General features: G+C 40.2%; 1 protein-coding gene across 1 annotated transcript in view; it reads right to left on the bottom strand.

Moving 5' to 3' along the window:
* LOC139198853 (alpha-1,6-mannosylglycoprotein 6-beta-N-acetylglucosaminyltransferase B-like) overlaps positions 1-27,505 on the bottom strand; it is a 102,099-nt gene that overhangs the window by 30,677 nt on the left and 43,917 nt on the right. The window contains exons 5-8 of the mRNA XM_070827818.1: positions 24,920-24,996; positions 24,218-24,397; positions 20,991-21,155; positions 13,598-13,767 (exon numbers count right to left, since the gene is read on the bottom strand). Coding sequence (XP_070683919.1) covers positions 13,598-13,767; positions 20,991-21,155; positions 24,218-24,397; positions 24,920-24,996 — 592 coding nt within the window. The remainder of the gene's footprint in view (positions 1-13,597; positions 13,768-20,990; positions 21,156-24,217; positions 24,398-24,919; positions 24,997-27,505) is intronic.

Genomic DNA, 27,505 nt, shown 5'->3' with positions numbered 1-27,505 from the left:
TCTCGGACAAGTGCTCACGTTTCTCCATCAGACAAATGGAGCAGAAACATAATCTCTGATTGTCGGTGAAGGAGCTGTAAAGTCAGTTAGAGCGGTGTCTGTCTGCGCTGATACTGTAGGAATCCACTAAAATAATTGCCAGTGTGCCGTTTCCTCCTTGAGTTCAGTTATTACCCAGAATTTGCTGCACAAACCAGATAGATTGAGGGGAAAAGGCTACAGTGAAACAAAGTGGGAAATCAAATGAAAAAGTAAGGGTGAGGGAAAAGACAGTAATCTATTTAGAGTAAGTGCAATCAACACCTGTCTTTGCTCAGCTCATTTCAAGGCTGGCTGCCCCAAAATGGCCCAATATTCCTCTCCTAAGATAGGACAGAGAGATATCAGGTGCACCGACATCAGTTTGAGCCCGGTTTTGGCAGCCCGTTGCTTTTTAAGCCATTAGGTAGAGAAGATGCTGACAGCATCATTGAGCAAAATGTTTTGGGTTCTAGTGTTAACTCTTAACAACTCCAAGGACACCTCCCGAGGTAGGGCATGTCGGTACCAAACCTAATTATGCTTGACTTTGCTCAAATCAGCTCTCTTTTCAATGAATGTGGAAATACCAAAGGCTCTAATATAACTAACAAGCGCTGTCAAGTGTGCAAAAAGAAAATGTGGATAATAGAAGGTTTCTGACCCCACTTTCAGCAGCGCTTGACACATGCAAGATAAATTGGTGTCTCTGGGTTGAATGTCATTGAACCTACTTTGGGCTTTGAAGATAAAATTAAAAATTCTGACAATGACAATATTAAACAATAATAGACATATAGCAGACACGTTTGCAAAAACAAGGACAAGAGGCCAGAAAGTGAGAACACAATGCACACTGTCTGTGTCTGTCTCCTACCAACTGTTCGGTGTTACAATGCACATAACTGATGATGTAAATATTGATATTGTCCTTTAATGGATGACTGCATACTTTCCCAACAGCAAAATTGATGACAGTGTGCTTGCTCTGCAGGCGCTGCACACTAATTTATCAGTTGTAGTCATGCACCATTGCACTGTGAGCCAATTAAGCACCATTATGAGGTTCATAATCTTTCAAGCCAGGGCTCACTATTTCTCTTAACCCAAGAATGAATTTAGTTCTTTCAGCTTCACCCTACAGTATCTATGACATATTGCCAGATCTTTCATTAGCTTTTATGCCGTCTAACTCACCCATAACAGTGTGGCTGACGCAGTTATAATGACACATTATCTAGTTGTATTACATTCATATTTTACATATATTGGTGTAGCTTTTCGCAGCATTTTTGTTTTAATCTAAAGCAATACCTTGTGGTTTGTTTTTTTTTTTTTTTTTTTACCTGCATGAGTAAAAAAGAACCACAAAACAAACAAAAAAAGGAGTAACATCAAAATCCTTTCAACCATCACTTCTCAGATGTTTGTTGTCATTATTATCTGTTCAGCAACGCTTGCTAGTTTTTTTTTCCCCTTTGAGTTAGCCGTGAGAACAACAAAAGCCTAGTTTACTGAGGAGAAGAGGGTTTTAATGAGGGTGACAAACAGCAGTGCAGTTTTGGGGAAAAGCTAGATGTGTTCACCACAAGATTACAGCTCGTCCAACTTCTCTTTTCTGTCCTTTTCTTAGTTTCCTTTTCTGTCTGCCATAGACAACTTCCCATGAGAAATAAAGCTTGGTTAGGAGGTTGATGAATGGCTGATAGTGTTGGTTTAACTGGAGCTCAGCTCAATGTGTCCCCAGGCCTTGGAGTCTATTCAGTGCCAGAACTCCCCTCGTCCGTTTCCATCCCCCAGTAAGAGGAGATTGAAAAGCCCTCAGCGTTTGGGTCAAGAATGACGAAACACACACACACACACTCCCATGCACCACACACACCTTGTCTCTCACACATTTCGCTTGTTGTAGCTGTCTGTCTTCTTTCTTTTTTTCTCCATTTTATTCAGAACCAACCGTTTGGCCCCGCAGCAGGTAGAGGCTGACCTGCCTTAGCCTTTCTTCATGTAGTTAGACAACTGAGGCTGCATTTATTCTCCAGTCTACCCCTTTTCTCTTGGTCTACTCGCTATTTTTTTGTACACACTACACAAAATCACAGAATGGGCCAAAATTGCTAAGAGAAAAACTAGTTTCACCGCAGGGATAATGGACCTTTTTTTGGCAGACATGTTATAGTTGGAAAAGCACAGGTATAATTATATCATCATCATCATTTCTTCTATATGGATAAAATCCTATAACATAAATGTTATATAGTAACTTTCGTTTACACCTCGCCACATAAATGGTTGTTCAGATCAGATTAACAATATAACAGCTAGGTGCGCCTTCTGTATGATTGCACGTGTTGAAATGCTGGGACACAGAGGACAGACAATGTAGAGGCTGGTTTCCACAGATTACTTACTAATGTAGTTAATGCTTCTTGGATAGCTATCCCATCTGCCATAGACACATGAAGTGATGTAGCGTAAATGGGATCTATGATCCAACATCCTATTGTACAAGCTGGCTCACTGGCATGGCAGACTGGGCCTTTAAATGGAATCCACTATTTTTTGATATTTTTAGCTACATCAGTGTTTTTTTAATTTTTTTCCCCTCTTGCTTTGAAAATCGTCTATATGGAGAGATTAAAGACAAAAGACTTGTTATTTATGTTAGGACTGGGTGACATTTACATATGTTTACATTTAATTAGTAAAAATTCAGATAATTTTGAGAGACAATGAAATGAAAATATATTTTTCAACTTCTAACTTTGATATGGTCCATACCAAAAAAAACCTCTCCAAGTTGAGAAGTGGTTACATATATTAGTGTAAATTATTAGCAAACCAGTACATCAGATTAAACTACATATAACCCCTGTATGATTGGATTTCAGCTGGCAAAAACTTACTTTACATTGCCAAAGAAGATGGTTGAGGTTGGATATCTTGCTGATACCTTGATCCTCCTGATCTAACAGCAAGGTTGAGCGAGGTGTGTGTGGAAGTAAACATTCCTACAGCTCCGTATCGCACAGCAGGCTATATTCACCAACCCCCCTTGCCCTTTTTTATGCATGATCCAAAATTTCAGGGATTTGACTTAAATCCCTCTTTTAACTAAACCAGACATATTCTGTTCAGATGCCCCAGCTGCCGTTTCACTGTGACTTTAACTGTGTATGGCCTGTAAATAAGAAAAAGATATTTAAGATATATGACCGAAATTCAAGATAATATCTAGCATTATGTCAAGATGTTAAATTTATATCATTACTTATGACCAAGGTTATAAATCTGCCTCCATGTTTAAGAGCTGAAAGCCCAACTTTACAACACTAGATGTACCAGCACACACAGGCACACTCATGTAAGTACACCAATGTCGGTGCTAAATCAGCTGAAGAAGCATAAAGTGCAGCGTGTCCTATTTGTTCTTCCGAGTTCCAGTTGTGCCACGCAGACCAATTAGAGGTAAAGTCATGTGGAGAAATGAGTGAAAGCAACATCAGTAACGAAAGACAAAGTCACCCATGGGCCACAACTGTTTTCCCCCCTCAGTTCTTCAAGTCTTACACAAGGGAAGGCATTACCAAGTGTGTGCTACTGTGGTGTGTTGTCTATGTGTGTGTGTGTGTGTGTGTGTGTGCGTGTCTGTGTCTGTGAGGGGTTAGAAGTAAGGGCGGGGTGATGAAATACTGTAAAAGTTGCTAACAAGCACATTGATTTGTGCTTAGAGGGGAACAACTGTAGGAAGAAAGACAGAGAGAGAGAGAGAAAGAGAGAGAGAGAGTGTCAGACCTATAGAGACAGAAAGAGAAAGAAAGGAGGAGATGTAATGTACACAGAGGAGAGGAGAGGAGAGGAGAGGAGAGGAGAGGAGAGGAGAGGAGAGGAGAGGAGAGGAGAGGGGTTTACTTATGGCTTGTTTCTGCTAAGTCAGAAACTTTAAGCAGACAAAACGATGCAGACTGAGCGTACTACTCATTTGCACGCTCTAGTTTCTAACAAAGAGACAAGCTGACACTCTATGACTATCTCACACACGCAGCACACACACACACAAGCAGCTCCCACAACTGATTAATGTTAATGTGCTACCGTTTTTCTTAAAGGGGGAGTTACCTCACAAGTCCCTTCAGCAGTTTCACACACCTCAGCAGGTTCTCTCGAATAAAGAGATCAGATACAAGCTCCCTTCATAACTCAAAAGACTGGATATTTTTAATAGCAGATGCTTCTCCCCGGCACTTACAGCCAAGTGAATAATAATGTTTAGCGTCAGCTGCTTTTCAAGTTGTTTCGCTTTAAACCTGCATGGTTGTTAGCTTGCAAACTAAAGTCAGAAGGTACAGAAAAGTATTAGTTATGAAAAAAGCAGCCATGTGAGGTAAGTGAGAACAGCCTAATTGCCTGGGAGAAGGAAAGACAGCAAGATTAAACAGCATGTGTGTGCGCAAGTGTGTATGTGTTCTTATCTGCTTGGGGCAGGTATAATAAGGCAACTCATAGCCAGTCTGTGGGAGAGCAGGAGGTGAACTGAAGTCACTGACTCCAGTCCCTCTACAGGCTTCACTTTAATGATGGCAGCGGTGAGGTAGTCAAGTTGATGGGCGGTTATGGAGGGAGAAGAGACATGGGGAGACAGTGTGAGAAAGAGAGTGACTGGGATAGTTTACGAGACGCAGAGTCAGAAATAGTGAGACTTTGGTTTTTCATGGACTTTACAAAAAACAACTTAGCACAAATAGAGGAAGAAGTAGTAAACACCTTAAGAAAAACCGAAACAACCACCCACACATTCACTCTCTTTTTCTTTCTCTGCATATTGCACAAGTAATATTTCTGAGAGGAAATATGTGTTTTCCTAGCTGAGGGTGTGCAGAGAGCATTCCCACAGACTTTGTCGAACCCACATTTCTAACTACAGCGTCTCTGACCTGCCACGTTCAGGCTCTCAGAGGTTGCCACAGACATCGTTTAAGGAGGTCAGGACACATTTTGTCTGCTGGTGTTGAGAAACAGATGAAAGTGAGAGATAAAAATGTAACCTAAAGCTATTGGGAGTAAGAAAATAGAAAGTAGAAGAAAGAAATGGATTTAAAGAAGTGCAAAAACAACTAAATTACAATTATTTCGACAGATATTGGGATATTGAAGGATTTTAGAGGGAAAGGCATAATTTTTGTATTTCATTTTTCACTAAAAAAATACATCAAAATGATGATGACGACGTGCTGAGCCTGTTACCAAGCAAGCATGTTCCCTTAAGGCTGGAGAATATGATTTGTAGGCTGGGGCATGTCTTTATTACCACAATGCTTAATTTATAATGTTAACAAAAAAATTGCCAATCCTACAATTGGGATATTGTACTCAGCCTTATTGCAATTTCAAAATTATTTCCATTAATTGTTCAGCCCTAGTGAAGAGTATACAAAGAGAGCTGAAACACAGTGATGGTCAAACTAGAGCTTGCACAAGACGGAGAGCGAGACAGAGAAAAACCCAAGTGTGCAACTGAGAAAATCTGAAGACCGATCCAATTTTATAAGGCATTACGCAACCTCAGCGGACAGCTCTTTTTGCATTAATCTCTTGGGTTATGCAAGCCATTTCTGGGCCAAAGCGCTGGACTTATAGCAATGAGCTTATGATTCAAACTAGCTTTAGTTCTTTTACAGCATGCTGTAGTAGTTCATGCACACAAATGGATTCAAAAGTGCATATGGAGCCCCTCTCTCCCTGTAAAAATGTTCCCTCTCACACAAGACAGACAGAGTTACATATCATGTCAGATGAGTTACAATAGGTAGATTAAACATGCACACATTCACACCAACAGCTCTACTGACCGGAGTTGAGGCCCAAAGGTACCACTCACTGTTTCTTGCTTTACAACTACAAACTCTACAGGTAAAAAATTAATGACTTATCCAAATGATATGCAAGTTAAACCTCCCTCGATCAGAAGATTTGACCTTTGTACATAGAACTGATATGCCTAGAGACTGATATACTTAAGAGAACACAATATGTCAGTGAAGGCTAAACCCTAATCATCGCACTAGATACGACTGAGGTTTTTCTTATTATGTGAATGGCTGATTCAGTAGTTTGCCTGGCAGAAGAAGACAGGGAGGAGAGGCGTGAAATACCACTGTGGAAGCAGAACTAGAATTACTTAAATGCAGAGGGAATATAGCTGGCGATGTACAGAAGCACATAAAAAGCTTTAAGAGGTTTTATGGCACAGATGAAAGTGCAAAAGATTTGTGGACAGATGGCCTTTATAGCAACTGTTAGCTGTTAGTGAGACTGGTGTAAAAGCTCAATTTGGCCATTACAGAGAATTGAACCATTATCTTGTCTCCAAGTGACCAAGAAATGTTTGACACACCACCTTTTCTGATTAAACAAATAGTTAAAAAACAGCAGCATTAAGTCATTATGGTAGCAATAATTCAGACCAAGGGCAATAATTCGTAAGACCATTAACTCATAACAGCAGTATTAAATAACATTAACTTAGATGCAGGGGTAAAATGAAAATGGGTCACCTCAACGGAGCACAGGGTTAGGTTTAAGTTTGTACTTGGTCTTAGGCACATGTTTAGGGTTGATATTCATTTTTGCCCCATTGTTGAACCAAAGCAGCACTTCAGCTTGTGCCCCGCAGGAATCTGACCAAAGGTGAAATTTTGTGGACCAGAGGGGTACTTATGTCGACCAAAGATGCACATGAGTGATCCAAGTGAGCATCAAGTGCCCACAAAAGGACACTTTGGGGGCCACTTGGACGAAACACAGTGGATTAGCACTTGGCACTGGGCTCTCAAGTGCCTTGTAGTGTGACAAAAGGGTAAAATCAATAAAGGCATACATATCCCTTCTTTGACCCTCAAATGTAGATTTTATGCAGTTTTTGTCTCTAATCACCACAGCAGCATGTTAATTTCAGGTGTATATGAGTTCATAGAGTGTGAGGCAAATTAATGGAAAAGAGAGGGCAAGTTCAACAAATGCATGAGCAAAGACTTATTTCATAGTGGCTACTGTGCACTGCTATAAATGTGTTTTTATGTGATTTGGAGAGACGTGAACGTAGGATTAAAATAGAAAATACAGCTCTGCAGCTCTTACATATATAAATACTGCATGTTTTTGTGCATGTCACATGCAATTAGGAGCAGCCAGGAGATACAGTAAATAGGACAGTGAAAAAACTTTACCATGGAGGAAGAGTTTTGAGAAATAGTGCTAAACTGAATGACATGAAAATGCATATTTGTGAAGTTCTTCAAGGAACATCAAACTAAAAACTCTTCACACATCTGAACGAACGTGCATCCGTGTTTTGGCCTTGTAACTGTGCAGTCACATCGTCCAATTATCAGCACATCTCAGGGACAAAAGAAACTTGATGCTTCTGGATTCCCAAATTCCTCTCTCTCCTCTACTGTATTAGAGGTGTTGATTGGCTGTTCCGCTGTGTCTCCCCATCTCCAACCCCAAACAAGACCCCGAGTTTGATCTCCATGGCAACTGAAACATCACCTGCAGTTGGGATGAGATTGTAAAACTTGGCACCTAAAGTCAGAGGAAGAGATTAAGTGGGAATGATGGTAAGAGGAAGTCACACAGAGCACTGGAAGAAACTGAAAATTGAAAACGAGAACTCCTTTGGGTTTTAAATTGGTAATCAGGACAAAATCCACTTGGAAAACATGGCATCTCTGAGGATTGCAAAAAACCTATTAACCCATATTGTTAGCCAAGACTGGTCAATTGTTGACTTAAGTATGCTAAAAACAACAAAAGTAAGTTATGAGAATCAAAAATCCTCATCTATTGATGACTAGCATTGAAATAAGGCTCATGTTGGCCCTGCAGTTAAACTTTAATTAAATTTTGCACCCTTTAGTGGAGAAAGAGGAAGGAAAGAAACCCCACAATGAGACATGCAGTTCAAATGTTCAAAAAGAATCTTATGAATTTATTTGAGCAGTTCTCAACAGTAGTGTACAGTGTACACTTGTTGTTGCTAAAAGTATTTATAGTCCCTTCTGAACGGTTATGAAAAGCTGGCTGTCAGAAAGGGGAGACACAGAATCTTTCTAAATATGGGAATAACAGTGCATATTTTCAGTGAGTCTCTCCTGGAAAGCATTAATAGTGATGCACATTGTGTTAAACACAAAAAGGGACAGAAGTGGTTGTACAACAGTAACCTCCACACAGATGGCCAATCGCATTGACGTGGGCTTGAAGAACCCCTTTTCCAGTTCATAGTACAGCCCGTCTCCACTTTACTCGCTTGGAACCTGGAATATATTTTTGGTTTCACATCAGCAAAATTCAGTTCAGTGTCACATATCCCCTATGTCACCTTTACTGCCCCACTACCTTTAGGTTACTCTAGGTGATCATTACAAGGCCAACATACACTGGTGGTGTATGATGCAAAGCAAAACACCCACATCTCTTCGTAAGCCACCCTGCCAGTGTCGGTGTCTCATGTGAGCTCAGTAACAAAACCGCAATTTCATCACATTTGTTTCCTGGATCTTCAAATCCAGGCTACTACACTATACACGGTCTACTTTTTCAGTCCATATGGTGTGTGTCCAGCGTGTGCTAAGGGCCATATACACCAAAAAGCTATTTCTTTCTCTCCTGTCCCAGATTGGTTTATCTTTCAGTATTAATATTAACATCTTCTGCATGTCTCTTAACAGTAGTGACAGGATCAAGCACAAAGGTGCTGATCATCCACCTTCACACTTCACACAGCAGGTCTGAGTGATCTGGACCCTTGAGTAGGCTGAACTCTGTCTTTTCTCCTTTTCACACTTATACATCTCAGGTGCCTTGCCAATTTAATTGGTGTGAAATTCAGCCTCATTTCCATTGAGCTACTCAGATAGCCCATATTGTGAGGAGTGCACACTCAGCAGAAACAAGGAGATGCAAAGATCTGTATCAAATTAGCTCTAGTTTGTGTGCTGTTGTGTGTGGGCTAGTAAATGGCGCAAGTAATAGTTCTGCTTTGTGCAGAAATGAAGGACACTCATAGATCTGAAAAACAAAGGGGTGGCATTTATCACTGAGTCTTAAAAAAAATAGATCCAATGCAAAGAACCATTATTTGCATATTGAATAACAAGAGTCCCCACCCCAACAGATGTCAACTCAGCACTTTTCTGTACTCTCCTTTATTTCCTCTTTCCCCCCACAGGCCTCTCCATACACATTTTCCCATCAGTTCATCCACTCACACATTGACAGCCTACTGAGAAACCTCTCCACTCTGTCACAGGAAAGGGAGATTAGAAGCGAATGATTCCCTGTGTCATTATGACCTGCAGGCCACAAGACAACACAATCACATTAAACTGGGAATAGACAACGTTTTTTAACATTTGAATGCGTTCCCCCCCCAGCATTTCCAGCATAAAGCGATGTTAATGTTTGTGCCAATGTCACAAAGACAACTGCCTGCAGCCTGGCTACTGTCCGAAGCAAGAAATAACCAAAAGAATCCTGATTTGAACAGGAAACCCCAAACTAAGTGCTATGATCTAAGTGGGGCTATGCTATATGAATATATCTATATTGGGTGTTGACAAAAAGCATTTCATATAATGCTCTATTAGCTTTCCAACCCACAGCAAATCCCAGGCAAAAAAATCCATCATTTGTAGTTTTGACCTCCAACAATTTCATCCTCCCCCCGTTAGATCCACCAGCAAACTGCTTGGCTTCAAGGACACAGTATGCTAGTGATTCTCTATGTGCTCTGACCACCCATCTCTAGTGAATAAAGTCCAGCCACCTGACCACTGCGCTGATTGGAAACTACAAATCAGGTTTTATGTTATATACAGTATACAGTATGGTACAGTATACGTACAAGACCAAATCATCCCCTCAGTGACCAATTACAGCTACCCTCTGTCTGCTTCCCCCTCAGCCAATTACTCTCAGATGTGGCCATGAAAGCAATGTATCACAGACACACATGCATGCACACACACACACACACACACACACAAAGAATTTTGAAATTGTGGAAGTGGATGGACCCTGGGCACTTCGTCGCTAGTCAGTCTCGCCTAAAGAAAATCAAAGAAAAGTTCCCAGATCTTTGTTTGGACTCAACTTCCAATAAGCAGTGTTTTTGGGGCAATTGTTGTCTGTCTGCCTGGTTTTCCATTTGTCTTGGTTGGCCTGCCTGTCAGACCATTTTTCTGTATATTTACCTTTGTGTCTGTCTTTGTGTTTCTGCCTGACTGTCTGGTTTGCTCATCTATCCACCTGTTTGTCTTTAGGGAAATGTTTAAAATGTCTCGCCTCCTGTTTCTGGAGGTACTATTGCACGTTACTGGAGACAGGAGGAACAAAGGAACCAGTGCTGTATGTCTACACAAATGGCCAATGTTAAGAAAAAGTGAGAGAAAATAGCTTGAGAAAGAAGCAAAAGAAGCAAGTAGCATCAAAAGAAATATGAACTTCAGCTGAAACAGAACGGTAGTGTACAGCTTTGAAGTTTTACTGTAAGTGAGTTTTTAAAAACCTGTTTTTAAAAACAATTAGGGATGCACCGATCAATCAGGTTGGTTTTTAGCTTGATTGGCCATGATTGGTAACCAGCCAATGAGTCTTAGATATAACAGATTCTGTGCCAATTTACATGCATGCACTGCACCAGGGATCACTTTGTGTACAACTTGACTGACTATTGCCACAACCTCACTGAAATAAGTCGGAGGTAAGAGAGTTCTTTGATAAAAAGGCATAAAACTTGTAATAGTGTACCATGGCCGCAGTGGTATCGGTACGTCCCGCTTCTACTATCAATGCAGAACACAGACAAACAAAAGCGTTTTGAGTGAGAGTGACAGTCCTGTAACCTTGTGCAGGTTAGTAGAAAATTAAATGTTACTTAATATCTAATGTTAATAAACATACAAGTGAGTTCATTAAAGATTAGTTAAAAAAAAGTTTGCTGTACAGTATGCTGTCAGCTACAGTCTTTAGAAAGAGAGGAAATCAGAATGACAGATAAGGCTTTTAAAAGACCACAAATCACAAATGCCAAAGTCAATTGCAATCGTGCCAACGGCAGTAACAATGAGATTAACACAACACACATCTGCTTGGAAATATTGCATATCATGAAATTTCATAAATGTGCTTGTTGATTTACATCTGACTGATATTTTGTGTGAAATGCTTGTAAGCTACTCGAGGTGTTATCACTGTGACTTCCCCCTTTATTGTCTGCTTACTGGCAAAACCCAATGATTACATTAGCATGGTATGATGTGACTATACACAAAGACAATGTGTGAGAGAAAGAGACAGAGAAACAACATAAAAATGCGTTTGAGTGTTAAGAGAAGACTGATTATTTCATTCTTTCACAAATATTTTTTTTACTCCATGTGTACTTCACAGTCCCAACACACAGAAAATTCTTACCCCATGCTTTCAAATCATGAATAACTGCAGAGTTGTTTGTAGCTTAGTAGCGAGGCCGGTGAATGACTATGCATTCGAACTACACACTTACATTTTATCACTGAAGGTTTCACTGCATACTGTAGAGCCATTACAGTATAACATTATCATCTATAACATGTTAGTTTCAGGTTCGGTGTGGAATGTATAAAAGCCTTATTGTAGCTGTAAGTGCTTCTATTATGAAGAGTCAAAGACGATAAAATACAAGATAATTACAATAACAGATTTGTGTGGAACATGCGAGACAACATGAGGAAAGCAGACCACAGTATTTTTATTTTCATGGTACAACAACTCAACTGTATTAACCTTGTTCAACCTTAACTTTTAATTTTTTTTTGCCTCCCTGAAGGTTGGGACCAAGGGAAATGAAAGGTGTGAGAACAAAAAAGTGACATATAACAAAAAAAAAACAATTGGACACACTGCATAACCCTTCTCTGTTCCACTTTCCTGCAGCAAACCATGTGGAAAGATTGACATCAGAAGGCAATGTTGATGTGCCATATCTCGCACCAGAGTTTTTCGAGGACCGAGTCAGGATCCAAATGCAGTTTGAAGAAAGATTAGACTGCTTCCCAGAGTAATTCAAAGGTAAAACCTATTTTTCCTTCCAAATAGATTGCATGTGGGCAAGGTGAAAGAAAAGTCTTCAAGCTGGTATGTTAGATTGGAAAAAAAAAAAAAAAAATTACAGCCCAAGTTGTGAGAAAGACCAATTTTAAAATGGGCGTCCCAAGACACAACTGTGACACGCTCATTGTAAAAACGTTCCTGCCATCCATTTCTAGTGTGACAACTGACTCAGCCTTGTGGATGTCCCTGCCATTTCCAAACTCATTTTTTAAGTATAAAATTCTTCTAGATTTTTCTTGCTCCTGTTCCCTCCAGAGGCGTTATATGTCGACAAAATGACTGCCAAAGGCTGGGGGTCAATACAATACTACTCCCATGATTTGTGAGCGTTGTCACAGGCTGTGCACAGTGTAAGAGAGTACAGTGGGGTCTCTGTAGACATCATTATATTGATCTATACTCCATACTTGTGTCATCGCACTGATCAACGATGGCAGAAACACAAAGACTATTTGGCCAATCAAGGCTGAACAAAGACATCGCCCATCTACGGTATGACACTGTTGCCTTCTCAAACTCATACCTATTCATAATTCTACTGTTCAGCATTAGCCATCCATCATGGGAACCTGACAACCTTTACGATTTATTCCGTCTCAGCCATGAAGTAGATATTGCATAGACTGGACAAAGCAAGCCTGAGGGATCTCTCCCAACCGGGTAGATTTACATCCATCCACCTGTCTATGTGTGTGTGTGTGTGTGTGTGTGTGTGTGTGTTGGCTCTACAGCTGTATCCGTCAGCAGAAACATGTAAGCGTGCTGACGCAGGAGATAAAAACACACACAGGAAGCTGTGGGGTGCATCGATAGGTAATCAATACAGAGACAAATAAGCCAACAGGACCTTAGGGCCTTAATACCTAATCTTTGAACTAAGATGGGGTGTAATTAGAGCACAACACGCTCTTACACATTTTGAATACAATATGTGGGAGTACAGGAGCACAGTGATAATGGGAGGATGCTAAAAGGTCAGTTTGTTGTCACAGCAGTCATCAGGGGTCATTTTGTGGCAGACATATTGTATCTTTCCTAATAAACATGTTAAATACAACTGTGACAGGATGCCATTGCTGAAAGTAATTTATGCAGTAAATTAAACCTGCAGATGTTAGGGGAGGCCATACTTTGGTTCAAGTAATCATGCTGTTTACTTATAGCTTTGACTCTGCCAATCAATACCCTCTCAAAGCAAACATTTCCTTGTCTGGATAATCCCTATATTGACAGAATGTAACTGGTCAACTGGTGAAATGTCACCTACTGGCTTCTCTCAATACCAGCTCAAATAGATGCTTAATCTGGTGCTTAATCAGCCGTGGCAGTGATTTATTAATCTTTGGCAATCTCAACCTTTGCACTACCACTAACAAGTCACTAACACTCCAGTATCTGGTAACTTTAGTATAGAGTTACTCACCCTTGCAGCTCCTTGACAGACATGGAAATCTTGAGGTTATGTCCCAAAACATGGAGGGCAGTGAGGATGTCAGCCCACTGGACCATCTCCCCCAGAGGACCTCCTTTCAGGACTTTGGGGCTGAAAACATCTCCAGACTCCTCTGTAAGGAAGCCTACATGGACCAGGATCTGAGAGAGGACAGGGATATATTGTGGTAAGGCTGCAAGACAAAGCTCCAATTAAGACGAGTACCAACTGCAAAACATGACTAAATATCCAACTAGTGCAGAGGCTTGTAGAGGCTTCATCAGTATCTAACTAATATGACTTGAAGGGTTTAATCCCATTTGAGTCTTAATGTTGTAGTTTCGACCATCATGGTCATGAAAACACCTGCTCACCTAAGATCTCATCAGAGAGATCTGGGGACATGGTGACATTACTATGATGAAGTCCAATTGGACAAAAACATGAGAAGCCAGATTATCTGAACCTCTTTCTTTAGTAAAACCAAAAGTGAGTGCAGCACAATAACACATGTCTAACCCAAGGGACCCTCGTGAGACATACAACCATCTCACTGATAAAGTCCGACCTATGAGCAGTGTTGCAGTGTTGATGAACCTCAGCAATTAACTGTGAGTACAATAGTATAGTAATTATAGTGGTATTATTGATGGTTTCTGAGTAACTTCCTCTTTATTCAATAAATATTTTACAAACATTAACCTAGTTACTTCCAATGCAATGTACCTATCTTTAAAGCCTTACTTTTTTTGTTACCTCTAATGTTACCCTATTTTACATTGTGAAGTGTGAACTCAGTGATGCTCAAAGTGGGGCCCGCGGGCCAATGGCAGACCTCAAAAATATATTGTGGCACCTGAAAGCGCCCTGAAATCCATACATTTTATCGTAATCATCCATGGCCCATTTCAAAATTACACAGCTACTGCAGTAAGGAACAACAACTTAGAAAGCTTATGGTTGCATGACAACTAGTGGCCTAGTAACGATCATGATAATGATGATAATAATAATGTGTAATGTGTAAGAGTATGGTGATATATGATGAGCTCCCTGCAGAAAGTGAAAATCTCTGCTCCTTCCTCTCTCTCTTTCTCTCTGCTGCTATTTGTAATAATAAATGAATTGTTTTTACTGTCTAATATCTCTTTTTCTATGTATATTATATTGTTTCTATTTTGATACTTTCTCTGTCTTAGCTGTACATATTTTTTACATCTCCTCCTGTCTGCAGTGGCATTGTAAATTTCTTATTTCTTTTGTTTTATGTGTGCATTTTTCCTGTGTACTTTCAACCATATGCTGGCTCCCTACTGTACTGTCAAGTATAGTAATATTTACAAAAGCATATTTTCCCTCTTAGATGATAAGCCTAAAAAAATCCAGCCATTCTTTAGCAAGTTCTATAATGTACACCGTTTAAAATAACATCCTTCACAGACAATGTGTCATGATGATGGTGTAGTAATGTTCCAGTAACTACACATAATGTGTAATGTGTATATTATAAAGTACATTTAATTTAATCTGATTAAAGTTACATTATTTATATATGTGCGTACTGTGTAAAGTTAAGCTCCTTGAAAGTTAAGCCTCTGCAGTGCAAACTGTTTTAATGAGTTTGAGGATTAGAATCATTAGAATTTCAGACTCTTCCGAAAGAAAATTATGGAAACTAAAAAGTAATTCTTTGAAATCCCCAATGAATTATCCCCTCATGCTCCATGGAATAGCGTGCATGTGTAGAAATCCATCATTACGGACTTACGTACCATCCAACTAATTTCATATGCACCATGTGCCTAGATAACTACTGTAACTAATTCCTAGGCACCTGATTGGAAAATCCCCTTTGTTTTTAAACATCATATAATACACGTGAAGGAATTATATGTTGCACTATTATACAACTTTGCACGTACAGGATGCAGTCCTATCATGCATGTCCACCTACCGTAGCTACTGCGTATTGTAATTAGTGCAACCCACCGAAAAATGAGCAACACGTTGCCTTTCACAGCGGATTAGACACAGCCATGTCCAAACATTGCTCTGCTGAGTAATCCTGATTAACTAATGCAGCATGAACACCTCCATGCAACATACAAAATGAGCTTCAGGCCAACTGTGTGGAGTTTGCCAGAAAGTTTTGACGGTGATTGCTTACTATATCAACCTCTCTCTCTCTCTCTGTCTCTCTACGTCTCTCTCTATCTGCTTGTATGTGCATGTGTGTTTACAATAGTGCTTATTAAAAGCTAGAAGGTGTGTTGCAACACGCTCTCTCTTCACGTGTACACACAGTGCACCTACACATCACACCTTTAACAATCTTCGTGAGATTATGTCTGAATAACAGAAAGAGAAAAAAAATACTTTAGAAATCAGATTTTTAATTATCTAATATAATTAGAATTACATGTAGTGATGGGAGGTTTTCTTTGTATTATAGATGTAGACATACAGTACTAGTGCTTAAGTCATTTCACTGATGTCCTAAAGTTAACATGTACAAAATGTGTATAAAAGACTGGACAGTGGTGTGTATGCAGCTGAGCCAGGCTCCAGTGACACTCCAGCTGGCGTGAAAAATCCCCTGATTTAATAAGTCTGCTCTATTAACTTCTGCTTCATAAAAAAAGATAAGTGAAATTTAATTACAGTTTGGGTGGCAGATGGCAAGAGTGAGAATTTGTGGCGTCAATACTATTCACTCTCTTGGCTGGTTGGTGGTGGCAGTGGTGCTGGTGAGGGTGTATCACACAAACACTGGCAAGCACGCAAAAATGGAGACAGAAGGAGCTGCATTTCACATGCTGGCAGCAGCACGGTAACAATGCTAAATAAATATGAGGAATATTGCACAGCGGCACCAGAGCTGAATAATTGTGGATTGGATTGCTCAAAACTGGCATTGACACGCAAACACAAAGTTAATAGGGAGAGAGGTAAGAGACAAAATCTGGTAACTTGCACCCATCATCTCGACTGCTAAGGAGGGATTTAATTTTCTCTCTGATAAGCAGTATTTATCTCCATTTGCAAATGTTAATTCCTCAGTATGGGAACACAGTTAGTGTTAGAGTGGAGTTCAATGAAACATATCAGAACAGCGCTGGAGAAGTAACCTTTTATATCACAGAATAAGAATCAATATCTGGAACGGAGAGGAGAGAGAAACTAGGGTGGGTGGTTCACACTGTGTGTGACTGTGCAGATAACCAGCACACACTTTCACCGCCAACACAATCTTGCATATTTGCTAACACACTCGCTCGAAAATGAAGATGAACAGGCGGTAAAGCCATTCAATGGGAAGTCGACAACAGAGGGAGTAACTCCGTAACTAAAGCTGTACTTCGTCAAAAACTCCTGTATCACGGCCAGCTGCCGTGAGGGGAGCTCTTTATACAGTGGACTTATGGTACTCCCATATGGCATGTGTCTGAGTGCATGTGTGTGCGTGCTGATGCATTTTGAATTTTGTTGGTTTTTGTTTGTTTGAGCGCATTTGTTTCACGCTGACATACATCAATGAACTCTGTTTGTGTGGATGTCTGAGTGTGTGCAGTGTGGATGCTCAGTCATTCGCCGTGAGCTCGAGGGATTCTCAAAAGCATCTAAGGCTGCTCTGTACAGTTAACATCTCACAGGGATTGAACACAAAGACGCGGCAAATCCGCTGAGACAGGCAGAGACGTACGGTAACAACACACTCATGCTCAAATCTCTCACTCACCTTTACAAAGCCCTGTCTGCTGGTGTGTGTGTTCATGTGCCACCTCGCAAAACTTTTATATCACAAATCAAGGTCCTCTCACAACATTGTCCCTATTCTGAAAGGCTTTTTGTAATTATATAACTGGGATAAGCATTGGAAGAGGAAATCTATTGTCTTTTATGTGCAGATGTTTTATGTAACGTGAGTGTGTGTCTAAGTAAAATCCTTGGAAAATCCTTGGAGCGTACGTATGAGGGCAGGAGAGTGGAAGTGGCTGTCATATACAGTATGTGGTACCAGTCCATTGCCCTGCTTTGCTTCACTCATCACTAACAGGCTAACGACAGAGGAATGCTAATGCTTGTTTCAGCATCTGTTAAAGCAAGACTTTGCAGTAAATGCATGTGTGTGTGTGTGAGTGCGACCCTGTTCGATCAGGCACCGTGGCCCTTGAGAAGGTCGCAGCTGTCCGATGGAAGGCCACGGGTGGCAACACAAGCTGGCACTGCCAACCATCTCTACCCTACCCTTAATTTCACCTTCTCCGTCATGCTCCTTTTTATACCTCTACAGACTGTTTTTCCTGCTTTGTTTCTCCTCACGTCTCTCCTCCTTGTCATACTCCGCCAACCTGCCCCACCCCCCACCTTTCCTTCCCCCTTTCACTTTTCCTAACCCCCCACCCCACTCCCACCTCCTCACTGCTCGCTTCACCTTCCATATCCCATTAGTCTCCTACACTGTCTGCACTTCATCAGTCAGAGGTCAATTAACTCTCAAGAGGGCAGAAACAGGAGGAAGGGAAATTAACAGTTTAGCATATGCTGACAAACACACTAAACGTGCATGCTCTATGCACACCAAGCAGGCACAGGTGCACATATGGTCTCTTTCTGAGACACTTAAATTTACACCAGACAGGCAGCGTAGCAGGTTAACAGGATAAGGTCAGTGTCTTTGAATCTGTGCTGTTCCCTCTTAAAAATAGTTCCATTATGCCTGAATATGTCTCCTTTGATGTTACAAAAAAAAGAGAACTTCAATTTGTTTTACACAAAATGTTCCATCAACTACAATATTATGGCTGAATGGGTTGACCCAGACTTTTCATTAAGTTTGATAATGGCACTAAAAAAAGATGAGCTCTCTCAAATATATAACTGCTTTGAAAAAGAGGTGCAGCCAAAAGGTTGATTGTAATATTTCTGAACTCCACAAGCACTGAGGAAATAGGCAGATTAGTTAAAAAAAATGAAAGAGATTTCCAAGAATATCCAATGCAGGCTTCTACTTCATCACTCACCACTACATTCTGCATACAAAATCTCTCAAATGTCTATCTCTCAAATATATATGCCGTGACTCTTAGGAAAAAGAAAATCCTTCAGAATTATATTTCTCAAGTTTCCACAGAGACAGAGACACACACACACACACACATACACGAATATAGCTGTAGAGCCAACACACACACACACGTTCTTGTTTCTGCCGCTGACGGTTAAAAAGAATCCTCCTGCTTTTTCTCTCAGTTTCCTCTCACTCTCGATCCTGTCTCCCTCAATACTTCCTTCTCTGCTCTGCTAATTCTTTCTTTTTCTGAGTAAACATTCACTCCGCTTACAATCAGAGAGAAAGCCAGACAGGGAAACAGAACTGAATCAACAGAGCCCAATTGGGATTGTAAAGTCGGCACACTCAAGCAGAATGCTAAAATTGATATTGGAGGCGAGGGATTTTGTCAAAGACAAAGGTTAGGTGAGTGCAAGGCCATAGTCAATTCACATCAGACGGTGTGTTTTTTTCCCCGAGCTCTGATTTAATTAAAATTAAACAGTGTTCTCCTTCCCAACCTTAAAGTAACCGCTTACTTTAAAGTTTAAATGAAAATGAAGTTTCCTGTGAGGGAGGAGGGTAACAGTCAAAAGCAGTAAATTTGACTGATACGAATTACATTTTCAAATGAAATATCCTGTATTAGGTTCTGCCTTTGGCTTTTATTGCAATGATGTCCAATTAGCAGTCACATACACATGCATGCACACATTTTATACTTCTGTTTCTAATTATTATGATAACAGCTTTTGACAGCGAAGGCTAACTCTTACAAACACCCCGACATCTGCCGTTGAGGCAGCAGCAGCACGTTGTAAGGCATATAGGGTGTTCAAACAGCCACAGAGCCATGATAGAGGATAACAAATCCCCTCGGTGCGCTACAGGAAAGGAGAGCATCAATCTCAGTGACAGAGGACTATTTCCACTCTTGTTAACTTATTTTAGAGAGAGATGGGAGAAGAGAGAAACATTTTGGAGGGAAGAAGCCGACTGTGTGCTCAATCTGCCTTCTCACATTCACTCCTTCATATATCACTATTTTCTTAACTAAAAGATTATGAGTCTACTAGAGTGGGATAAGAAATGTAATTGGTAGGGAGGCTTCACAAACCTAAAATACGGTGGAGTGACAGTGTATGCAGCAAAAAAGTTTCTAAGACTTCCAAAGTTTTAATTACATATCGCTTTCACTGACATTTGGAAATTACACCCTTAGTTTAATATTTTTAACAATTTTTTAATAAAATACCCAACATTCTCAGGCACCTTGGCCCTCCGTTTCTTGCTCATCTCAGTGGTGGCTCATGACTTCCCTTCCCTCCACCTCCATCAATCCTTTGCTAATCCATATTCCACAGTACCTTTCCCCACTATCATCCATCCCCCTTTTGTCGTTCCCTTCTCATCGTATTCTTCTCCCTCTGGCACTGGCAAAGGCTTGGCATTTCATCATAATCCCAATCATTCATCATCATCCTTTCTTGCCTCCTTTCTCCCTTTCGTTTCTTCTCTCTCATCTATCATCGCATCTATTTCTTCCTTTCTCTCACACTAAGCCCTTGGCATGCGTGGCCTCAAACAGGAAGTAGCCAAGTCCATGCTGCACTGCTTCAGTGCCAACCGAAATGAGGTTTAACAATTTAACGGTGCGATAACACAGTAAATTCTATTTTACAGTATACAGCTTTAAAAAGTATCTTTGAAGGGATACATAAAGACAGTCACACACCAATTACAGAGGAAGAATGCAGACGGCAGCGATAGATGACAACATATCATTACCTCCTCTGTCATTTTCTTTCACCATCATGCAAACTGAGACCATCTGAAAAAGGCTTTTTATGCCTAAATACTTGAGTGGAAAACTGTTTCCCATGCCTAGCATCTTTGAATCAAAATTATTTTAGTCACACTTGAATTCTCCGCTTTATTGTATGGCATTTGTAAATCACTTTGAGTCTTGTGCACGCTTATAGTCTTATACTATAAGCTGCATACCGTTTTTCATTGTGTACAGTTAAGTTGTGCTGTTGTCTCCATTCTCCTCCCTTTGCCCTCCTACTGCATGTTTTTTTTTTAAAACAGACCACCACTGATGCACATTTGTATTTACTGTAACACTCCTCACACCATTTAAGCTCTTGATCTTTTTGTCAATGCCAAGTTTTTTTTCTCAACTGCATTTTGCATTTAGCCTCAAACAAATGTTATGCCAGTATCTGATCACAGTCAAAAGAGTTAACACTTTGCACCCACTCCATTCTTCCCACACACCCTCAACCAACAATCACGTGGTTGTTTCCATCGCTCCCCTCTGTCTCCCACCTTCTTCTGGTCCCTCCATTGTTGCTCCAGCTTGGCATCCAGGCGGTTGGCGGCTGTTGCCCACTGCTGTGCAAGGCGGCGGATCCGGCGCTTCATGAAGCTGAGGGACTCCTTTCCTGTTCCAACCTGGTCCAGGAGCACAGAGAGGTCTGTGCGGAAGGCAGCCTGGGGAGGTAATGGATTGAAAGGAAAAAAAAAAAGAGATGGGAAAAGAAGTGAGGAGAAAATGTGAGAAGGTGGAAATTTGACAGAAAGAGTACCACTGTCATTTTAAATGCTGAATTTGGCCATGCTAGTGGTGTGGCTCAAGGGATGGCACAGTCAGTGGGTCCACTTCTTTGGGCCAGACTGAATTATTTCAGCAACTGTGGACTGGATTTCTATGAAACTTGTCCAATACTGGATTTTCTATCAAACAGATTGGTTTTCTTTACAATGAGCATGACAGCCTCATACAGACGTTAGTGTGGCTGTAGACTTTTTGTTTGTCTTTTGTTGGTTTCAATGCTGCTAAAACACATTAGATTGCAAAACAACTAAAGGCAAGTCAGAAAAGATGTAATGATACTTCTCTTCTTGTAGAGAAGTATTTCAGGGAAAACAGCGTGTCCAAACAGAACCTTGTTCTATAATAATAATAATTTTGGTGGAATAATTTAATTTTGGAATAATTTACAACACCATGTGTTTTCTAACTAACTTTTCTCCTCTGAGAACAACTGTGGCTCAGCCCCGTTTGTGTATGAGACACAGGAGGACTGTAATCCACAGTTCAGTAATTTGGTCACAGGCTAGGATGGAGACATCAGTCTTCATTTATACTGAATTTCTGCTTTACCTCCTGAAAATGTCACTGCTGCCACAATAAGGTGTGAAAAGCAAGGTGAAACCACACACACTCACACACAAAGGTACAATCTGCACACATCACCTCAATAACAATTTTAAACATTAATAATTGCTTTGTGTTCCCAAACAAATACTGTAAAAGGCTGACCAAGCCACTGTGACTGGGAACAATAAAAAACACTATAGTCAGTATGAGAGACTTTCCTTTTTCCATTTGGTGAACATCCAAATTCAAAGACCTTTATTATTACTGCAGAGCACTTTCACCTGTTGTGCCACCAGTGTGAGGAACAAAGTAGTTCATATTAAAATATAGTCACTTTCATTGGCCTGTGATAAAAGACAGAGGAGAATTTCAGTATTTCTCTATGAAAATCAGCAAGAAGAACGAGGGAAGACTTTTACTATTCAATTCATGAATACCACAATGTCACAAATTATGCTGCAGATAAGACGCTACAGAGCAGGTAGATAGCTCGATACTGTACAGTATGTGTACGTACGTTTTTGAAGGTACGACCCTGCAAACTGCTCACGCTGTGTTAGTGTGTCTGAGTTTGTCTGTTTATAGAATTAAAGTATTAGTTTTCACGCCATGACCTCAAAGTCAATGAGAAGACTCCAGGGCAGAGGATAACGATGAGCTGCGTCCGGCCTGGTTTAATTAGTAGAGAGTGAAGAGGGTCAGACGAAGGTTAACTATTATGTAGTAATGGGGGCAGACTGCTCATGCTCCTATTACTGAACAACATCTTTGAGCAAATTCTCCTGCTTTTGATTGGTACTGGAGAAGGCTTGATGACTATTAATTTTTCTTTGTTGTATTCAAATGGTTTCTAAAACTGAAAATAGAAAGGCAACAATTTGGGACGAATAACAAAATGAGAAAAATATTATTGATTGTATCTTTATTTTGTAAAAACTGCAATTATAACACACCATTGTTTTAGTTGTGAATTCCAGCAGCTAACTAAAAACAATATTGCTTGTCTGAACTCTTCTATTCGCTTGACTCCACTCTTTATCTGTTGCTGGACTGAAGATTTGAGTTTTGACTTTTCTCAAAAACGTTTAAGCAATAAAAATTTAAGGTCACTGACTGCTGAATAAATGTTTATTCCTGAGCCAACAGAGCAGAAAAGCTTAAAAATAAAAATGTACAAGAAGGGCAAGTCCCTAAATGTTGGTAACATGTTTTGTACATGTCATGAGATTTTCTTTTATTTCATTCTACAACTGGTCTACAAATAAAACTCCTGTACAAAAATCCACAGTAAAAGAGTAACCAAAAGGGGACAGTAGTTTCATTTTTTTAAATCAAATTTATATGACAGCTAAATTAACAAAAGCAAACAGGGTGAAATACAGCAGAGGCCACTCGCAATAATTAGCTGAATTCTTTGGCCATCAATTCCCACAGCACCTGTTGCCCTGAGCTCTCATTAATTTGTACCACTGTAGTATTTCCACATAACCTTGGTGAACTGAGCATGCTTGGAATATCTGAGCTAGCAGCCTGATGTTTGGCTTTTTTTTTTTAAAGCAAACAAACAACAAACAGAACTGCAACTGGATTATGTTTATGTCAGCTTAAACATAGAATCTAAGTGCCAGTGTTTACCCCATAGCTTCTGAGACATAGGGATAAACTACGAAGGTGAAGTACCCATGAAAGTAATGGCCAGAATATATTCTGTTCATATTGCGGTAAGTAAAGGTCCTGGCAACAGATTCAACAAATATTTACACTGGACCAAATGTGGTCTGTATTATTTCCTCTGAAAGTTGCTGTTGCTAAATATTGTGTGTATGAAGTAGACAGTGCTGCGTCAGTACAACAGTGTCAAACTGAATCCTGTCTCACGTCTGTAAAGAAATGCCTTTTCTTTTGCTTGTCTTGATTACTCATTACAACATTTAAAAGCATTCAAAATAGGCTGGAGAGGCTGAAATATATATTTATATATATGATGAGAAAGAGCAGATACAGTGTGTGGGAGTATCCTCCTGTATCTGCTCTTTCTCATCACAGACAGAAGTGGAATTACCTCTATTTTACCTTTAGGATTAGACGCTAAACACAAAATTAAATATTTTACTTCATGGTCATTATCATTACTGTAATTATATAGTTATGTTTATGTATGTATGCAAGTAGTAACATTAGTCGCTGCATTTGTAGTGGATGTAAATAGTATCAGTTGTGCACATACATGAACTGTACTCTCCACCGTGCATGTGTTTTTCTGAGATGTATGAGATATATATATATATATATATATATATATATATATATATGAGATATATGTATGAGATGTATGTCCGATGTGTACATGCTAACATTTTATTTCGCTGGTGTTTGAGATTATTCGCCTCACCTGTCTCTTGGGGGCCTTTGCCTGCTGTACATACTGGGTAGGGGGACTGCTGTGGTTCCTCCAGGTGAGTGGGGGGCAGAACCACTCCACTTCGCTCAGGTAGATGAGGAAGGAGCAGTCTGAACCGTCGACACCGTAGAAGGCATAGCAAGGGTCCGATGTCCAACGTGCACGCATCCACTGGATGATATATGGAGAACACATGCAAGTGCAATTTACATTCATGTACAAGCAAAACCACGTCAGCGCATAGAAAGAAAAAAAAACAAAAAACACACCTGGTCAGACAGGATTATGTATTATTTTCTATGGAGGTTTCAAAACTCCAGGGCCACACATTATTACTATTGGGCTGCAATATATACATATTTTTTTTAAGTCAGTAAAAAAGGATAGTTATTCAAAACCATTACTGCAGCTCAGTCTATTAATACCACAACCAGCTAGTTACAGTGGGTAAAAATCAAAACAAAACAAAAAAGATTAAGGAAGAGTGTTTAAGAGCTGCTTCAGAGGAAGTAGATGAGATAAAGGCCTCACGTGTGTGTTACAATATCCAAAAACACCAACTTTATTTTGGCTGTGATACCCCTGTTAGCCGACCACCTGGTCCACAACAATACTTTCAATAAAAAAAAACAAAGGTTAAGAACACCTGCTGTAACATCATATGCAAAATGAATATAACTGATTGGCACTCACATCTACTTTCCCTGGACACTCTGGAAAGCGGGGGTCTCTTGGTACTTCACACTGGCTTGACGTCCCATCTCTCATTACTGAAAAGATACAGTGAGTAAATTTCACATTGAGTAACAGGACATTATTATATTTTTCCAGGAAAAGGCCAGCCACACTTCATGATCCCCTCCTATTTTTTTTCAATATCACGCTAATTGATAAAACAATAAATGCCACTTGTGAGTGAAAAACAAGTTGCATGCCTTTGCTTTACCCATAATCATTACTTCATTAGTTTATGGGCTCACTGGCGTAGCTCACTTAAGTCATTTGGCTTGTATATTTATTCTCCAGTGAAGATAACTATTACAACAGTCAACCAGTGTGATATTATCTATCAGCTCATTTAGCACCATATGGTTCCTGTCAAAGCCTCCTAAAAATTCTGGTTTTTTTTCTTAAATCAAATAAGACTGCAGTCATGAACTTGTCTGACCTGCAGGCTCACCCCTCAGAAGTGCCAGGTTACAGTGTCACTCACACCAACAGCTTTTCGCCTCTCCACTGTGGACATTTTTACGGCAATATTCACTTTTCCCATCATCATTAGCATCATCACTTTGTGCGTTTGCCATGTGTGCTGTCGGGGCCCATAAATCTCTGTGGTTTCCCTTTTGCAACATCACACTATATCTGATATACTGCAGTGCACACTATTCACTGGGCCCTGACAAAGCAGCACAGCCTGTCTCCCACTGTGGCCAACCATCCTAGGGTTACGCTAGCAAGTACGTCTGCTCACTTAGGCTACACTCACTGCATTAATTGCTCCACTGACTTAGTTAACAGCCTCTCTGCTGCTGATGTGAGGAAAAGAATTGGAAGAGAATGGCAGAGAGAGAGAAAGAGAGAGAGAGAGAGAGAATTGGAGTGATTTAGTCTGAGAAAAGGACCAATGCAGCTTCAGTTTCTCATTGTTTTTCTGTCTTTCAAACCCCTCCTTCTCTCTGGACTGGCACATTTGCCTTCTATAGGTTGTGTCTGTTTCCATTTGCCTAATGAAAAAGAGACATTTCTCCACATAAGTCTTCCCCAGGGCTTTTCTCTATTGACTGAATACACACACACACACACACACACACACACACACCAAGACACACGCTGCTTACAAATATGATTACAATAGCAAATGCTGTAGCAACAATTGGAAATGTGGTCAACTAACTAGATAAAAACTTGATTTGTGTCCCTGCAAGACAGAACATAAGAGCCTTGTCAGTGCTCGAGGGTAAAGAAATTCTAATCACGTCCTCTTTCTCTCTCTTTCTCTTGTCGTTCCCTCTCGCACATGCCTGACCACAAGATAAATAAACTGCCACTGAGCCGTATGATAATAAAGTCTGCCGGCAGTGTTTCAATTCATCTGTGATTAGAGAAAGCAGCAGCAGTTTTCATTTTAGCGTGTGCTGTCGTCCCTGCAGATGCAGTGGGGAAAAACAAAAGGAGATGTAATACTCATTTATTCTCTTGTAAAGAGTCGGGCAATTACCCTTAAGAGAAAAAGTGAGAGAGGGGAGCGGGGAGAAAGAAGTCTGTTTCTACAGAATGGTCACAATCTGAGTATTATTTAGGTTTTGATTAAAAATGTGTGAGAGCCAGACAACAGAAAACAGTGTTGGATGGAAGTAATAAAGCAAAGCCGAGATATACAGAGAAGACCACAGTGTCCCACATGTACAACAGTGCTTCCTAGATACTTGATTACTCACAGTTATCCCTCTTATTTTCCTAAGAAGAAAATAATATCCGACTATCAATTCTTAAAATAAAAGCTACAAAAATGCTGCAATGTTTACTACATGCTCTGTAACTCTCAGGTATTAATGCTGTTTAGATTTTGAACTGACGTTTTTGATAACGTTTCACACATTAGTGTTCCAATATAGTTTTTCTATGATTTTAATGGTTTTGTTTAGAGTAAGTAAAACTGAAAGACTGGCAATTGGTCAGAAGTGGTTTGTGTCAGTGGAAAAATCTGCTCAAATTTACACAAGCCTGTGACTGTGTGCATCCTTCTTACTCTGCATGTGTGTGTCTGCATGTGTGTGTGTCCCCCTCTGTTCTGTTGGAAGACCCAGTAGCTACTGAAGTTTGCCTCCAACACCAGCTGCATGCTGTGCATGACTCCAGCTGCTTCAGGTTCAGCATTGCTGAAGAAGTACACTTTTTTTTTCTTTTGAAGGGACATCTCTAAGTTTACACGTACCCTTCTCCCTGCACCCACTCTAATGGGAGGATGCTTAGAACCCAGTTCACTGATAATGTGCATCAGTGCAACCCAGTGACTTGTCCACTTCGTCGTGCATTTCTTTAGCAGTCTCTAATCAGACAGAGTGAGATTGTTGGATCTTAATCATCATCAGCATAAATTCTGGCTTTTGCCTTAATTTATACAAATGGCAGTCAAGCTACTCAACAAAGAAAAGGTAATTATGATCCTAATTGTGAAAGCAGTAGTAAGTATTATGTATTAGTCTGTGCTGTACTTTTGCACTCATGCCAACATTAGTTTCTTACAGCTTGTGAGGACTTCAGGTTGGTGCTGTG

Source organism: Pempheris klunzingeri, chromosome 3, assembly GCF_042242105.1.
Source record: "Pempheris klunzingeri isolate RE-2024b chromosome 3, fPemKlu1.hap1, whole genome shotgun sequence".
NCBI classification, from domain to species: Eukaryota; Metazoa; Chordata; class Actinopteri; order Acropomatiformes; family Pempheridae; genus Pempheris; species Pempheris klunzingeri.
The sequence above is the reverse complement of the archived record's forward strand: the minus strand, read 5'-3'. Positions and strand labels throughout refer to the sequence as shown.